This window comes from Mustelus asterias, chromosome 11 (assembly GCF_964213995.1).
Source record: "Mustelus asterias chromosome 11, sMusAst1.hap1.1, whole genome shotgun sequence".
NCBI lineage: Eukaryota > Metazoa > Chordata > Chondrichthyes > Carcharhiniformes > Triakidae > Mustelus > Mustelus asterias.
Genome location: NC_135811.1, coordinates 76,866,750 through 76,885,103, shown reverse-complemented (window position 1 = coordinate 76,885,103; position 18,354 = coordinate 76,866,750). Strand labels below are relative to the sequence as shown.

Sequence of the window (18,354 nt, the reverse complement as noted above, 5' to 3'; positions counted from 1 at the left end):
ATAAATCGTATTTTCTGAATCTCGAAGTCTGACTACTGGTGGATTTTTCCCACAACAGTGAGGGAGAGTTGGGCGTCCTCAGCCTCATTCTCTCACCTTGGTCCAGTGTCAAGATGAGTTTAGATTTCTGGAGATAGATCCGATACAGAGTGTGACCAGGATGTCTCCTGGGTCTTGTCTCCTGGTGTCCCATGCCTCACAGCGCCAGGGACACCAGTAAGAACTTTACACGATCCACAACCCAGCACTCAATCTGCCTTCAAGACCGTTGGAGCTTAGATTGGTCTCATCCACCCAGACTGCCAAAGTCAGTCTTCAGATGCCAGGGAGACAAATCCCTAAGACGCTGAGTGTAGGAACTCAAGGGCCACCCTCACATGGTTTGACTCCCCTGCTGAAGCAGTTTACAGGGGTGTGGCCGCTGTCACATGCTAACATCTGCTTGGAGCCACAGGTGTGAGCTGGGTGCAGGTGAGGGCCAACAGAGGGTGACCTCCTCCAACGAGTGTGGAGAGTCCGTCTGTGAGAGGTGCTGACTCTTATAGAGAGAGGGGGGGATTGAAACCAAAGGCAGGGATGCGCCTTTCAGATCACGTCACCCACCTATCCTTTCCCATGCTGGGTCCCTCAATGAGTGCATCACAGTGGCACAGTAGTTAGCACTATTGCCTCACAGCGCCAGGGACTCGGGTTCGATTCCTGGCTTGGCTGACTGGCTGTGTGGAGTTTTCACATTCTCCCCGTATCTGCGTGGGTTTCCTCTGGGTGCTCCGGTTTCCTCCCACAGTCCGAAAGACGTGCTGGTTAGGTGCATTGGCCATGCTAAATTCTCCCTTTGTATATCTGAACAGGTGCCAGAGTGTGGTGACTAGGAGATTTTCAGAGTAACTTCATTACAGTGTTAATGTAAGCCGACTTGTGACACTAATAAATAAACTTTAAGCCTTCCCTCCCCTGGGCTTCCTGGGTGACTCCCCTATCCACTGTGAGATGTAGCCTTAATGAGGGCATTAATTGCTCAGTTAAGAACCTCAACTAGCGTCTGATCAGGAAGGCCACCCACGAGCTTTCCCATCCTGGAGCTTATCGGGCAGAGAGGGGCTCCCCACCTGGCACCCCCCACCTCATTAAATTCCCTGCCTCCATTGGGGTGGGGGGGAGGGGGGGTTTATTACATTCCACTAATATTTCTGATTTGTTCAGTTTTGATGAAAGCCCTTGGACTAAAATATTAACTGTATTTTTCTCTCCACAGACCTGCTGAGGACTTGCAGCTTTTGTATGTCAGATTTTGGGCATCTGCAGTATTTTGCTTCAGTTTTGAGACTGGGCTTGTTTAGAGAGCCCACCCTCGCTGCAACGAGAAATTCTGAATTACTGCACGACCCTCAGATTGTTTCTTGGTGGTATGCTTGGTGACGGGAGACGTATATTTAATTTTGCACGTTATGGGAAAAAAGAATGCTGGCACAACCGATTCGATACCCGCGCTGCAATTCTTTTCCTTTGGAGGAGGAGGGAGCTAGTGAGTTGCAGAGACAAAGTAACCAGTGCCTTTCCCAACGTAAAGATTCTCGGCAACTTTCACTCTGTCGTCAGGCAGATTTCTGAATGCAATTCCACCCTTACCGTTCTTTAATGTGATTGGCTGCCGTCCTGCCAACCTCCTTTCCATTGGCTTGAACTTTGCAGCCATGCCACAGGTAGATGCGAGCTTGCTGAGTGTTCACCAGGACAAGAGAGCCCCTGGAGCGCAGGCTCCTGCACTCACACGCCACCTCCAGGAGACTCCCCTCAACTGCAACCTCTCCCTCCACGATGAACAACCGCCAAAGTCCTGCTGAAGACAGATGGCAGAATAACTTAGAATTTGGGCAGAAGTGATAGGGAAAGACAACAGCTACTCATCGGCAAACTTTGATAAAGTGTGGAGTGACAAAGGGACCTTGGAGTCATATGCACACAGTTTTGAAGGTGCCAGTCCATTTTGAGAGTAGTTACCAAAGCACATGTGATAAATGGCTTTCCAAAGAGAGGCTCCGAGTACAAAAGCAGAGAGATTCTGTTTTCATTTGGCTTATTATTGTCGCATATACTGGGATACAGTGAAAAGTATTGTTTTTTGCGCGCTATACAGACAAAGCATACTGTTCATAGAATACATGGAAGAGAAGAAAGGGGAGGGTGCAGAATGCAGTGTTACAGTCATAGCTAGGGTAGAGAGAAAGATCAACTTAGTGCGAGGTAAGTCCATTCAAACTTCTGATGCTGGCAGGAAAGCAGCTGCCGCCATCAATGCCGTTAGGGAGGGAATTGCAGGATTTTGACCCAGCGACTGCGAAGGAACGGCGATATATTTCCAAGTCAGGATGGTGAATGGCTTGGAGGGGAACTTGCAGATGGTGACGTTCCCATGTATCTGCTGCCCTTGTCCTTCTGGATGGAAGTGGTCATGGGTTTGGAAGGTGCTGTTTAAGGATCTTTGGTGAATTGCTGCAGTGTATCTTGTAGATAGTACACACTGCTGCTACTGAGCGTCGATAGTGGAGGGAGTGGATGTTTGTGGATGTGGTGCCAATCAATCCTGGATGGTGTCAAGCTTCTTGAGTGTTGTTGGAGCTGCACCCATCCAAGCAAGTGGGGAGCATTCCATCACACTCCTGACTTGTGCCTTGTAGATGGTGGCTAGGCTTTGGGGAGTCAGGAGGTGAGTTACTTGCCGCAGTATTCCTAGTCTCTGACCTGCTCTTGTAGCCACAGTGTTTATGTGGCGAGTCCAGGGGAATGGAAGTTCTTTCCTTTAAACAACCATCACAGATTATTATTTTTGCACAATTTTCTACACAATGGACTCAAATTCCGCTTCTTTAAGAAAAGGTTCATAATCCAAACCTTGTGAGCTTCTGATGTTATCCCTCCTGCCACTGTGGATGATCATTCCTCCTTGGAACAGCTGGAGAAAGCAAGGTGGCTCCTTCCCCTGGGACACCAGCACCTAGGCAACAACACACGCATTTAACCTTTGGTCAACCAATCAGCAGCATTGTTACAGCAACGCCACATTAAGGAGATTGATTTGCTTTAATAAAATATCAAGCAGGAAGGTCTTTTCTATTATCAGGATGCTTTTGATGGAGTGTCATACATTGTATTTCTCAAACACATGCAGAGTGAGAGAAGGTGAATAAGGCCGAGTAATTTGGGGGAATATTTGGACTATTGTATTTTTCGATGACCGTTGCCTTTTAGCTGAGGCACTAGAAGCTAAAAATTGCTATATTTCGAAGCAGGAATGAGCAATAAATGCTTGTAAATGAATATTGTGAAGATGATCAGCCACAAAATAACCACAGATGGACCAAATTAAAATAGAAACTCCTCACTTGGTCTCAGTTAGCAGGCTGAACCACTTCCGGTGTCTACGTCCGTACAAATTAGGAGCAAGGGTAGACCATTCTGCCCTTTGAACCTGCTCTGCCATCCAGTAAGATCACCGCCTCAACTCCACATTCCGCCTACTCCCCTGGTATCCGTTGGACTGCCTTGTCAGTAAAGAATCTACCTACTTTGCTTTAAAAATATTCAATGACCCTGCCTCCACCATATGTGGGTGACACAGTGGCACAGTGGTTAACACTGCTGCCTCACAGCACCAGGGACCCGGGTTCAATTCACGGCTTGGGTCACTGTCTGTGTGGAGTCTGCATGTTCTCCTCGTGTCTGCATGGGTTTCCTCCGGGTGCTCCGGTTTCCTCCCACAGTCCGAAGGAAGCGCTGGTTAAGCGCATTGGCTATGCTAAATTCTCCCTCACTATATCTGAACAGGTGCCGGAGTGTGGCAACTAGGGGATTTTCACAGTAACTTCATTGCAATGTTAATGTAGCCCACTTGTGACATGAATAAATAAACTTTAAAAACTTTAAATTCTGGAGAAGAAAGTTCCACAAACTGAAGAGACCCTGAGAGAAAACAATTCCCCTCATTTCCATCTTAAATGGGAGGCCCCTTGTTTTTAAACATGTCCACTTGTTCTCGTCTCTTCAATAAGGGGTAAGTCCTCTCAGCATCACCTCTTGTCAAGTCCCCTGAGGATCTTATATGTTTCAATAAGATTCATTGGGTGGCACAGTGGTTAGCACTGCTGCCTCACATCTCCTGAGCATTGATTCTTGGCTTGGGTCACTGTCTGTGTGGAGTTTGCACATTCTCCCCGTGTCTGCATGGGTTTCCTCCGGGTGCTCCGGTTTCCCTCCAGGCTCCAAAGTTGTGCGGGTTAGGTGGATTGGCCATGCTAAATTGCCCCTTAGTGTCCCAGGATGCATAGGTTAGAGGGATTAGCGGGTTAATATGTGGAATTATGGGGATAGGGCCTGGGTGGGATTGCGGTCGATGCAGACTCGATGGGCCGAATGGTCTCCTTCTGTACTGTAGGGATTCTATGATACTATGATGCTAAGATTACCTCTCCTGCTCCTGAGCTCCAATGAGTACAGACCCAGATAGTCCAATCATTCCTCACAGGATCATCTCTCCTCCGCCAGCCCCATCCCAGGAATCAGCGAGTGAACCTTCTTGGAACTGCTTCTAATGCAATTCTATCCTTTCTTAAATAAGGAGAACAAAACTGTACATGGAACTCTCAATGTGGTCTTCCCAACACACTGTAGCAAAACATCCCTGCTTTTATATCCCATTCTTCTTGCAATAAAATCTATTTGTCACCCTAAGCACTCGCTGTATCTGTATACTTTCATTTTGTGATTCATGTACCAGCATACCCAGATCCTTCTGCATCTCTCCATTTAGATAATATGATGTTTTTCCATTCTTCCTTGGAAGTGGACAATTCACATATTCCCACGTTATATTCTATCTGCCAAATTTTTGCCCACACACTTAATATATCTACGTCCCTTTAGCAGACTCCTCGAGGTGAATTTTCCCATTCCACCCACCACAGGAATCATAACGGGTGATGGGTGGACCATGGAAAGATCCATTGACCTTGGGCAGGATTTTCCGGTTTTGGGGCAAGGGTGGCCAGAAAATTCTGCCCCTTATGTCCTTTTCACAACTCACACGCCCACCTAGTTTAGTGTCATTAGCAAATGTAGCTACTATATATTTGGTCCCTTCATCCAAATCATTGATATCGATTGTAAATGGATGAGGTCCCAGCACTGATCACTGTGGCCCTCCACTTAATACATCCTGCCAACCTGAAAATGGCCCAGTTTCCTGTTACCGAACTAATCCTCCACCCATTCATGCAGATATTTTACCCTCTACACCATGAGCTCTATGTAGTCCATGTCTAACAAAATAAATGATGTGGAGTTGTCAGCGGTGGACTGGGGTGGGCACAGTAACAAGTCTCACAACACCAGGTTAAAGTCCAACAGGTTTATTTGGAATCACGAGCTTTCGGAGCACTACTCCTTCATCAGGTGAGTGGAGGTTAGTTCACAAACATGGCATATACAGGCAAAGACACAACTGCAAGTTAATTGCAGATTAGAATGTGATGGGCAGGGTAAATAACTGATGTGGTAGATAAAGGAGTGTCTATGGATATTGGTGATCTGAACAGACGGAAGGCATTTAACAAGATTCCATATAAGAGAAGTTAATGGAGCGAAGGAATTGGAGGCAACCTATTGGCTAAGATAGGAAATTAAGGCATTAGAGAAGGATAATGGGTACATATTCAAATTGTGAAGATGCGCTTAATGGTGCCCCCCAAAAGTCTGTACCAAGGCCACAGCTTTTCACCATCTATTGATATGTTGGATGAAGGAATAGAGAATTGTGCAGCTTGGTTTGCTGATGCCATCTGGTCAGGTGGTCCAGAAAAGGTCCCTCTTTTTTGTGTGGGTGCGGGAGGGTGGGGGGAGGAAGGGATGTCCTCTTTCCTTCCTGCCTCCCTTTAAATCGATCTGATATTTGGAAGCCAGACAAATAAAATTGAGTTTTCAAAGCTCGATTATATAAACGGTTGGCCAAGGATAGGGAAGAGCAGTCAGTAACCTAGGCTTACAGCAAGTTCACGAGCCTTCCCCAGTGCTGAACTGGACTGTTTCCCAATTCCACATACATCATTAGCCCAGTCCTTTCACTGCACTGTCTGCTATACACTCCAGTGAAAGCCGAGAGCAGAATCTTAAAATTGGAGCTAGGCTATTTAGGAGTGACATTAGGAAGCACTTTTTCCAGACATGAGATAATGAAATCCAGAAGTCTCTCCCACATATCCAGATCCACAGCGGAGCAGGAACTAACAGGAGCAAAATATTTCCTACAATCACCAAAGACTGCTTGTTGGGACAATTGTAACTTTCAAGCTTAAGATTGATAGATTTTTGTGAAGTGTGGGTATCGAGGGATATGGAACAAACACAAGCAAATGGGATTGATGTTCAGATCAGCCATGATCACAAAAGAATAGTAGGATAGGCTTGAGGGACTGAATGGTCCTCTGTTCCTATAACTTCCGGTCTGATTTTGGATGGTACGGTGTCACAGCGATAACGGAATTATAATTCTGTAATTCCCACCCCATCCTACCCCTGCACCTCTGATCCTCACACGCAATGTTGTTACCTGCGCCTCTCTGTCCTTGCCCAGTTCCACTGTGGTCAGTGCCGAGGTTCCTTTGCCGCTGATACTCGATAGGCGACCCTGCCAGAAGAAATACGCGGATCGCTCCTTCCCAGGACCGGCACTGCTCAACTGATCCGGTCTCTGTCGCTTCGCCACTGCAAGAGAGCACAGGGAGATCCCAACTCAGAAAACTGCATTGACTGAAACCTCCAACCTCGCCCGCAGCTGGGATTCTCCAGTGGCGCTGCGGTGAATGGAGTTTTGGCTGAGCACCAAATCCTCCATTCTCGCTGGCAGCGGTGAGGGAACAGATGAGATCGGAGAATCCCACCTATAGTTTCTTTATGTAACGACAGGTTAGTACCTTGTCTGTCTTCCATCAGGTCCTGGTCTCAGTTACACAAGAATCTTTATTTACAGCAGCGATTTTAAACGAACATCCTCACAACATTGGTTTCAGCACAAGGTAGCCACACTCCGCTGATGTCAGTTGGATAAGTCCCTGCCTGGTGTGGAAGTGAGTCCTATAATTTGGACCCCAGATCTAAGCTGCTTTGAATCAGTGGTAAAGAAAGAATTGCATTTGAATTGTGGGTGGCACGGTGGCTAGCACTGCTGCCTCACAGTGCCAGGGTCCTGGGTTCAATTCTGGCCTGGAGTCACTGTTTGTGTGGAGTTTGCACATTCCCCCCGTGTCTGCATGTGTTTCCTCCGGGGGATCCAGTTTCCTCCCACACTCCAAAGATGTACAGGTTAGGTTGATTGGCCATGCTAAAGTGTCAAGGGGATTACAAATGTGTGGTGTTACGGGAATAGGGCCTGGGTGGGATTGTGATCAGTACAGACTTGATGGGCCGAATGGCCTCCTTCTGTACAGAGGGATTCTGATTTATATAGCACCTTTCCCCGACTTTGGATTATCCCAAAGTTTCCAAGATGAAGGAGAACATAAAATTGCATGGATTGCGCCTGCCCTGACCCTGAAGCAATTTTATGGTGGGGTGGACAGGAACCTCACGCCCCTATTGAGACCCTTTGGTGACCATTTAATGGCCATTTCAGGGCCTTCTGCCCAACCTCAATTTTTATGCTAGTTGGCACTGGTTGGATCAGATGCCAACCAGAAAAGTTTAATTTTTCCATCTGAGGAGAAAGTGGACGTGGGGAAATGAGGTCCCTTGGGATCTGAGGCACCCTCCCCTCAGTGAGCTGGGGGCTTCGGCCCTCCCTCCTGCACCCCTGACCTACCTCCCAACACTGGGATTTCTTCCATCCCCTCACACCCCTGCCCACCCCGACCTTCCAGGGCATCTCCTTACCTATCGCTCTTGAGGTCCCTGATACTTACCTGAAGGAGGATCCCAGGACTTAGGCTCAGGTGCGGCACTGCAGTACCTCTTCTGGTCACTGCAGCGCTGTGCCCGTGCCTAGAGCAGTTGGAGAGTTGTCGGTCAATCTGATTGGCCGACGGTTCTCCAAGGCGGGACTGCCATCCATGCCTGCTGTCAATCAATGCTCATTTGAATGTAAAATAAATTTAAAGTTTATTTATGAGTGTCACAAGCAGCCTTACATCAACACTGCAGTAAAGTTACTGTGAAAATCCCCTAGTCGCCACACTCCGGCACCTATTTGGGTACACTGAGGGAGAATTTAGCATGGCCAATGCACCTAACCAGCACATCTTTCAGACTGTGGGAGGAAACCGGAACACCCGGAGGAAACCCACGCAGACACGGGGAGAACGTGCAAACTCCACACAGACGGTGACCCAAGCCGGGAATCGAACCCGGGTCCCTGGCGCTGTGAGCCGGCAGTGCTAACGACTGTGCCACAGTAGTGGGCCTGTGGGAAACAGCAGGATGCACCCTGGAAATTCAGGCCTCAGTGTGGTTACCACAGTCAGAAATCAGCTGAGCATTAATTGAGTGGAAACTCTTCCTTTTGCAGAAGGCAAAGTGAGGTTGGTGGGAAGAGCCCTGCTGCCCCCTGCTGCCCACATGGGTAACTAACTGAGCCTCTGTCAAGCTCACAGAAAGGAACCATATGTTTCCTTGTTCATCAACCTTTTTTGGGACCCATGTAGAGTTGGATCTCAGAGATTGATGTGGAGATGCCGGCGTTGGACTGGGGTAAGCACAGTAAGAAGTCTCACAACACCAGGTTAAAGTCCAACAGGTTTATTTGGTAGCAAATACCATAAGCTTTCGGAGCGCTGCTCCTTCGTCAGATGGAGTGGATATCTGCTCTCAAACAGTGCCCAGATTGACCTGAAGTCGTATGATGCTAAGCTACTGATTGGCACTGTTTGAGAGCAGATATCCACTCCATCTGACGAAGGAGCAGTGCTCCGAAAGCTTATGGTATTTGCTACCAAATAAACCTGTTGGACTTTAACCTGGTGTTGTGAGACTTTTCAGAGACTTGTCAGGATTTGGGACTTTGCCTCCTTTATATTGACAATGTCTCATCAGGTGAGTTGCTTGAAGGACATTCTCAGGATAAAAACACCTTTAAGTAAAAGGTTACACTCTCTCAGGCCCCTCCTCCATCCTACACCAGGCAAATTAACCTGCGATTTACACAAAAACATGTCAGGTTTCATGTGAGGGCAGCACGGTGGTTAGCACTGCTACCTCACGGTGCCAAGGACCTAGGTTGGGTCTGGGTAAGATGCTCTTTCAGAGAGTTGGTGCAGATACGATGGGCCGAATGTCCTCCTTCTGCACTGCAGGGACTCTATGGTTCTATGTCCGGTGACGACACCCAGCTCTACTTCACCATCATCTTTCTCAACACCTCCCGCCCCCAACCTCAAACTCAGGGTCTTCGATTTGTCAAACTTCTGGCCTGGCATCCAGTATTGGATGAGCAGAAAATTTCCCCCCACTAAACAAAGGGAAGACTGACCCCATTGTCTTTGGACCCCACCACAGAAACTCGGATCCCAAGCCAACAACCCTTGTCTAAGTTTAAATCAGATTGGTTGTCCCTCTGTCCCTCTGTAATCTCCTGTAGCTCCTACAACCCTCTGCAATCTCTGTCTTCCTCCAATTCCAGCCTCTTCCACATCCTTGATTCCACCAATTGGTGGTCATGCCTTCAGTGGCCTAGACACTGAAGTCTGGAATTCACTCCTTGAAATTTCCACATCCTCCCCTCTAAAATCACTCCTTAAAATTATTAGAATCAAGCACCTTGTTGAGGGTCTGGAGTCACACAGAGGACAGACTGGGTAAGGACGGCAGACTTCCTTCCCTAAATGACATTATTGAACCTGATAGGATTTTGCATCAATCGGTTAGTTACATAGTCACCATTGCTGTTACGAGTATTGTACAATGTTGCATGTGTTTGTATGACATTGTAGTGTAAAAGTGCTTGGCACAGCAAGGGTTAACACTGAGACGAGAGAACAGCACCATCCACGGTATGATGCATAGAGTCTCACGGTAACAGACTGGTAGAACACTATAGAAAGAAGCAGCCTGCATGGAGTCACATCATGCATAACGGCACTGACTGGAATCTGTACATCATTAAAGACTAACGATAAGTGGGTTATGTTTAAACATGCAGGTTTCAAGATCTCATAATTGAGACATCAAACAAACCCATAATGCAGCATGATGTTCAGCAGTGGCACAACAACTAGCTTTCTGAATTTCCAGTTTGATTCAATTCATGGAATTTAAAGTCACCAGCGACCACAAAGGCATTTCAATTCATATCTCTGCATTATCAGTCCAGGCCCCAGGATCACGAATCCAGGCCCCAGGATCACTAGCCCAGGCCCCAGGATCACTACCCAGGTCCCAGGATCACGAGTCCGGGCCTCTGGATCATGAGTCCGGGCCTCTGGATCACGAGTCCAGGCCTCTGGATCACGAGTCCAGGCCTCTGGGTCACTAGTCCAGGCCCCAGGATTACTAGTGCAGGCCCCAGGATCACTAGTCCAGGCCCCAGGATCACTAGTCCAGGCCCCAGGATCACTAGTCCAGGCCCCAGGATCACGAGTCCAGGCCCCAGGATCACTAGCCCAGGCCCCAGGATCACTAGTCCAGGCCCCAGGATCACTAGTCCAGGCCCCAGGATCACTACCCAGGTCCCAGGATCACGAGTCCAGGCCTCTGGATCACGAGTCCAGGCCTCTGGATCACGAGTCCAGGCCTCTGGATCACGAGTCCAGGCCTCTGGATCACGAGTCCAGGCCTCTGGATCACGAGTCCAGGCCCCAGGATCACTAGTCCAGGCCCCAGGATCACTAGTCCAGGCCCCAGGATCACGAGTCCAGGCCCCAGGATCACTAGCCCAGGCCCCAGGATCACTAGTCCAGGCCCCAGGATCACTAGTCCAGGCCCCAGGATCACTACCCAGGTCCCAGGATCACGAGTCCAGGCCTCTGGATCACGAGTCCAGGCCTCTGGATCACGAGTCCAGGCCTCTGGATCACGAGTCCAGGCCTCTGGATCACGAGTCCAGGCCTCTGGATCACGAGTCCAGGCCTCTGGATCACGAGTCCAGGCCTCTGGATCACGAGTCCAGGCCTCTGGATCACTAGTCCAGGCCTCCAGTCACTAATCCAAGCCCCAGGATTACTAGTTCATGCCCCAGATCACTAGCCCAGGCCCCAGGATCACTAGCCCAGGCCTCTGGATAACTAGTCCAGTCACGTAATCACCATTGCCATTTAGTTTTTCTTTGACCAACATTTTGGTCGCCTGTCCCAGTATTGTCTGACGTGGCTCAGCGTCAATATTCATTTAATGAAACTTCTGTAAAGTGCCTGAGGATATTTTTTACATTAAAGCTGCAGTATAAAATATAAATTATTGTTATTGTTCACTAAACATGGCCACCAGAGGGCAGACTGATACAAGCTGAGCAATGGGTTCAGTGTGTGGTGTCCACTCATTCCCTTACCCAGACTGCTGATTGTGTATTTCCACTGAATAACGTAAGTGTCCCCCTCATGGAACTGGCCGTAGCTCCCTCTGGGGAGCTTGCTGTGGTCAAACTCCTGAACGTGCCAGATCTCAACGTCAATGGTCTTTAGTTCTGATGTTCTCTCATCGCCCATCTGTAGAAATCCATAACCGCGTTGGACATTGACTCCATCCAGGACTGTTCCAGACGGCACTTCTGGGCGTGGAATCAGTAGCTTAGCATCATACGACTTCAGGTCAATCTGGGGCTCTAACTGAGAAACAAAAATAGAAATGACCGTACATAAACATTTACAAGCCATTTTGGGGTTTAATTTCCTCTATGAGTGAAATGGTTAACAATTGGACCAGGAGTGGTCTATTTAATCTCTTAAGCCAAATCCAACAAGTTTCCGAATTTTACCATCGACATCTAGTAGTTTATTGCTGTTTTCTATATCACAACAGTGACTACACTTAAAAAATATTACAGTGGTTGTAAAGAGCTTTGGACAATCCTGGGCAGTGAAAGGTGCTATAGAAATACAAGCCTTTCTTTTTGTTAAGTTTGGATGATGATACCATAGCAAACACTGGCCTTCAGAGAGAGATCGAAGGAAAAAGTGAATCCCCGAATTTGGATTCCACCCTATTGTAATAGATCTTTATGAGCAGCACGGTGGCACAGTGGTTAGCACTGCTGTTTCACAGTGCCAGGGATCGGGTTCAATTCCCAGCTTGGGTCACGGTGTGGAGTCTGCATGTTCTCCCCGTGTCTGCGTGGATTTCCTCTGGGTGCTCCGGTTTCCTCCCACGGTCCGAAAGACATAGGTGCATTGGCCATGCTAAATTCTCTCTCAGTGTACCCGAACAGGTGCCGGAGTGTGACAACTGGGGGATTTTCACAGGAACTTCATTGCAGTGTTAATGTACATGACATTACTGGAAGGGAAATGTGTCATGTGATCCAGTCTTAGTTTCACTTTTGCTTTGAGCAGAGCACACACACACACACATACACACACGGCAGAATTCACCCAGGCATGCCCCCCCAACCCCACCTCCCACAGTGGAAGTGCTCACCATTGGCCACTGGTGGAATCTTCCAGTCCTGCTGAAGTCGATGGCAATTTATATTCCTCGCCAATGCTGCCGTTGGGGAACGCGCAGCACGGGTCGACTGCAGGAGGACTGGAAGCTCCCACCAGTGGGAAGGGCTGGAGAATTCCGCCCACAATTCTGATGCCTTCAAGCTTTATACCTATGTATAGCTGTTCTCATATACCTAGTTGTAATGAAGGAACCCACAACATGTTTACCCAATCCCTGGTGTTACAGCATTAAACTGAGACAACATGGTGGGCAAACACAGCTGGCAGCAACATTACGTACCGGTACAACACTTTAAGACTTATCTAAACAGCCATATGAACGGAGTGGGAATGGAGGGATACAAAAGAATGGTCTAGTTTGGACCAGGGAGCGGCGCGGGCTTGGTGGGCTGAAGGGCCTGTTCCTGTGCTGTATTGTTCTTTGTTCTTTGTTAACACAATGAACAGCCATAGATTGTGCTACATGGCATGGGAAGACTTTGCCATTTTGGTCAGACAGCAACAGAGTGGCAGCATCAGGGAGTGCTGAAAACACACTGCCCTAACTGCAAAGAAATACCCTGAAGACATGGTTGTAATCATCAATTAAAGAGACGGTAAGCAGACAGATCCCTGATGGTGAGATTGCAGCACACAGCCCGTCTGTTTCGTGAGTGGCACAGCGCATCAAGAGGACCAGCACCGGGTTAACCCCATCAACAATGGCGAGTGATTGGGATGTGGGCCGGATAGATAATGAGCGAGGGGGAGTCAAACCCAAATAAAAACCAGCATAAAAATCGGAAGGACGTGGTTATAGCAGGTGGCTTCGGGAGTTGCTGAACAACAAACTGAATAAAAAATAAAGATGCCATTACTTCACGATGCGTTCCTCCATGACTCATCCTTGTGGGCGGAGCTGCGGAAAAGTGTGCAGAAGTGGCTACAGCATTGACCATGCTGAATTCTCCCTCAGTGTACCCAAACAAGTGCCGGAGTGTGGCGACTAGGGGATTTTCACAGTAACTTCATTGCAGTGTTAATGTAAGCCTACTTGTGACACTAATAAATAAACTTTTTAAAAATCTGTTCTACGGTCAAATTATTTATTCCCTGTCCATTTATCTCCTCCCTTAGTTTAGTCTATTATATGGTCTTCTTTCCTAGTTAATTTCTATTCAGTCTTGTTTCATTTCTTGTAGATCCCTCTCCTTGTTTTACTAATTTAAAGTCTTTGCCATTTCCTTACTTACCATTACTGCGAAGACATTGGTCCAATGAGGTGCTGTGGGCCATCAGCAACAACAGGATTGTTGTCAACCACAATGGAAATGGTCAAGAGTCATGTTTTTAGGTGTTCAGATCACCAACAATCTGTCCCGGTCCCCCCATTCCGACAGTATAGTTAAGAATGCCCACCAATGCTTCTACTTTCTCAGAAGCCTAAGAAAATTTGGCATGTCAGCTATGACTCTCACCAACTTTTACAGATGGAAAGCATTCTTTCTGGCTGCATCACAGCTTGGTATGACTCCTGCCCAAGACCGCAAAAAACTACAAAAGATCGTGAATGTAACCCAATCCATTACGCAAACCAGCCTCCCTTCCATTGACTCTGTCTACACTTCCCGCTGCCTCGGCAAAGCAGCCAGCATAATTAAGGACCCCCCACATCCTCTCTTCCACTTTCTTCCATCGGGAAAAAGATACAAAAGTCTGAGGTCACGTACCAACCGACTCAAGAACAGCTTCTTCCCTGCTCCCGTCAGACTTTTGAATGGGCCTACCTTGCATTAAGTTGATCTTTCTCTACACCCTAGCTATGACTGTAACACTACATTCTGCACTCTCTCCTTTCCTTCTCTATGAACGGTATGCTGTGTCTGTGTAGCGCGCAAGAAACAATACTTTTCACTGTAAGTTAATACATGTGACAATAATAAATCAAATCAAGTCTGCAACTTCATTCTCCGGCATATCTCCCACTCTGCCATTATCACCAAACCAGAGGATCTGCCCTGGTTCAATGAAGAGTGAAGGAGGGGCATGCCAGGAGCATGGAAACATAGAAACTAGAAGCAGGAGTAGGCCATTTGGCCCTTTGAGCCTGCTCCGCCATTCATTTTGATCATGGCTGATCATTGACTTCAATATTCTGATCCCCCTTCCCCCCATATCCCTCGATCCCTTTAGCCCCTAGAGTTATATGTAATTTCTTCTTGAAATCACGCAACATTTTGGCCTCAACTACATTCTGTGCTAGTGAATTCCACACATTCACCACCCTCTGGGTGAGGAAATTTCTCCTCAGCTAAGTTCTGAAAGGTTTACTCCTTATCCTCAAACTATGACCCCTAGTTCTGGACTCCCCCACCATTGGGAAAATTCTTTCTGAATCTACCCTGTCTAACCCTGTTAGAATGTTGTAATTTCTATGAGATCCCCTCTCACTCTTCTAAACTCCAATGAATACAATCCTAACTGACTTTGTCTCTCCTCATATGACAGATCTGCCTGGTAAATCTTCGCTGTACTCCCTCTATAGTAAGGACATCTTTCCTCAGATAAGGACACCAAAACTGCACACAATACTCCAGGTGTGGCCTCATAGCCCTATACAATTGCAGCAAAACATCCTTATCCCTGTACTCAAATCCTCTCGCTATGAAGGCCAACATACCATTTGCCTTCTTTACAGCCTGCTGCATCTGCATGCTTACTTTCAGCGACTGATGAACGAGGACTCCAAGGTCTTTTTGAGTATCCACCTCTCTCAATTTACACCCATTCAAGTAATGATCTGTCTTCCTATTATTGCTACCAAAGTGGATAACCTCCATTATTGTCACTGGATCAAAATCCTGTAACTCTCTCCCTAACAGCACTGTGGGTGTACCTACACCACATGGATTGCAATGTTTAAGAATGCGGATCACCACCATCTTCAGTTAAGGATGAACAATAAATGCTGGCCTCGCCAGTGACATCCACATCCCTGAATAAATTTTTTAAAGTACCTTGAACTCGGCTGTGATCTCAATTTCCCTTTGCACCAGTTGCTTCGACTCTGCCCAGTCCAGAAACTTCTCCTTGAACAGAATTGTTTCATTATGCTCTGACAATCGACCGAAGATTACCCAATCAGGACGCCCCTCTCTGCGGAACGGAAAGGGACATTTGTTTGAGAAATTCTGTGCGAAGGAAAATCGAACTCAGTAAATTCTAACAGTTGAACAATAGAACCACAGAGAGCCTACAGTGCAGAGGGAGGCCATTTGGCCCAGCGAGTTTGCACTGACTCGCCAAAAGAGCATCTTACCCAGGTGCTAACCACTGTTCCACCCCAAAGTTTGGAGGTTTAGAGGACGGCAAAAAGCCATTTGACCAACCATGTTGGTGCCGTCTCTGAGTGAGACCCATACAAGAGCTGTTCCATCTGCCTTGCCCTCTTTCATACACGCCTGTATCTTGCTTTACTTCACAATTTCATTTCCTTTCCTCTGAAAAGATGAGTCTCCGTCTGAGCTACTCTCCATGGCAAAACACTCCATACACCAACCACTTCCGTCATGATGATTTTATTTCCTAATCCTGCCCTCACCATCATGGTGACAATAATAAATGGATGAACCTTGGGGTTATGGTGACTTTATATTCAACTTAACAAACTCCTTAATTTTAAAAGCTGTATTAATCTCTCGTGAACCATTTCAGCTCCGATGGTTTGCCCAGTATCTCAGGTGTCTTGTCCCAACTTTTATTCGATAGAATTACATCGAATCTACAGAAGGCAGGCAGGGAATTCAGATCCAACTGATTGGTGTTGGTGTCTATGTTCAATAAAAGCCTCCCTCCCCACTCTAATAAACTCTCCCTACTCTGACCACATATCAATTAAAATGATCAAGGAATTCATTTGCAGTAAAACTTAACGTAAAACATTTGTGTGAGTCAAACTATGAGAAAGAGAGAGAGAGAGAAGAAATTCAGAGGGTGAGATTTTACAGCCCCCCAGTTTCCGAGTAGCAGAGGTGCTCGCCGGTGGATACTGGTTGGATCTTCCAGTCCCGCCGATAATGCTGGTGGGACCTTCCAGTCTTGCTGATGAATGCTGGCAGGGTCTTCCAGTCCTGCCGATATTGCTGGTGGGACCTTCCAGTCTTGCTGATGAATGCTGGCAGGGTCTTCCAGTCCTGCCGATAATGCTGGTGGGATCTTCCAGTCCCGCCGATAATGCTGGCGGGATCTTCCAGTCCCGCTGATAATGCTGGTGGGATCTTCCAGTCCTGCTGATAATGCTGGCGGGATCTTCCAGTCCTGCCGATAATGCTGGCGGGATCTTCCAATCCCGCTAATGGATACTGGCGGGATCTTCCAGTCCCGCCGATGTCTACGATGCTTGGTGTGGCTGACCTGTCGGTCTGCAGGGAGTCACCTTTGGCAGGACCAGAAGATTCCGTTGGTGGGACGGGCTGGAAAATCCCATCCACAGAGACGCAGAGAAAAAAGAGCAGAGAAATCGACAAACTCACAATCCTTTCCAGAACCGGTATGATTTCTTCAGCTCCCCTGCCTGCTGTTCCTCAGAGCTTTCAGATTCAAATATCAGCACCAGGACAGGTCAGCAGACAAAGAGATCCTGAACTATGATAACAGGGAGGGCGCAATCTTACCTGCCGCTGCAGCGAGGCCGGAGAATTTGGCGCCCAGCCAAATCTCTGTTCACCGTGGCGGGGTGAAAAAAATCCTGCCAGGGTGAATAGTGGTAAGATTCCAGGCCCGGACTCTGATCTGAACATCCATTACGCAGAGTTGCTGAAGACACACTGCATATAAACTACCTGCTAACATTCAGGTGGGAACTAAAAGAGTTCCCTTGTTATCCTGAGTATGTTTCATTAAGATCTCTCAGACAATGATTGCCAATTTCGCAACCAATTAGATGTAGATTTGCACTTTAGGCATGTGCCTACAAGCAATTGACTGAAACCGTAAAATCTCAATTCACCGTACACTCCAGGTGTTATGGTGGGACATGAGAAGGAAGAAAACAATCCTAGGCCGCTGATGATTAATGTCTGCTGGATAATACTAACTCGGGGCAAACAAGGATAGGGTTAGTCTCAGTGTTGATGTGCCTCACATTCAGACAGCTTTGTCAGAGCTTCAGGTTCAGTCACACAGATGGAGAGAGCATCCTTTCCGGTTGTATCACAGCTTGGTATGCCTCCTGCTCTGACCAAGACCGCAATGAAGGGTTGTGAACGTTGCCCAATCCATCACTCAAACCAGCCTCCCATCCATTGACTCTGTCTACACTTCCCGCTGCCTCGGCAAAGCAGCCAGCATAACTAAGCACCCCACGCATCCGGGACATACTCTCTTCCACCTTCTTCCGTCGGGAAAAAGATATAAAAATCTGAAGCCACGTACCAATCAACTCAAGAACAGCTTCTTCCCTGCTGCCATCAGACTTTTGAATGGACCTACCATATATTAAGTTGATCTTTCTCTACACCCTGGCTATGTCTATAACACTACATTTTGCACCTTCTTCTTTCCTTCTCCCCTACATACCGACTATGAACGGTATGGTTTGTCTGTATAGCGCGCAAGAAGCAATACTTTTTACTGTATCCTAATACATGTGACAATAATAAACCAAATCACAGTCATTTGGATAAGACACAAGGATTGCTGGGTGTGGATGCCTGGGTTAGATGTAAATCCATACCAG

General features: G+C 47.4%; 1 protein-coding gene across 12 annotated transcripts in view; it reads right to left on the bottom strand.

Moving 5' to 3' along the window:
• Window positions 1-18,354, bottom strand: part of svild (supervillin d) — a 214,367-nt gene that overhangs the window by 26,277 nt on the left and 169,736 nt on the right. For 11 of the 12 annotated variants that reach the window (XM_078223785.1, XM_078223790.1, XM_078223791.1 and 8 more), the window contains 5 exons: window positions 15,635-15,773; window positions 11,525-11,801; window positions 6,602-6,756; window positions 2,893-2,995; window positions 1,630-1,840 (listed from right to left, as the gene is read on the bottom strand). In XM_078223785.1, coding sequence (XP_078079911.1) covers window positions 1,630-1,840; window positions 2,893-2,995; window positions 6,602-6,756; window positions 11,525-11,801; window positions 15,635-15,773 — 885 coding nt within the window. The remainder of the gene's footprint in view (window positions 1-1,629; window positions 1,841-2,892; window positions 2,996-6,601; window positions 6,757-11,524; window positions 11,802-15,634; window positions 15,774-18,354) is intronic. The other variant, XM_078223788.1, reaches the window with a different exon arrangement.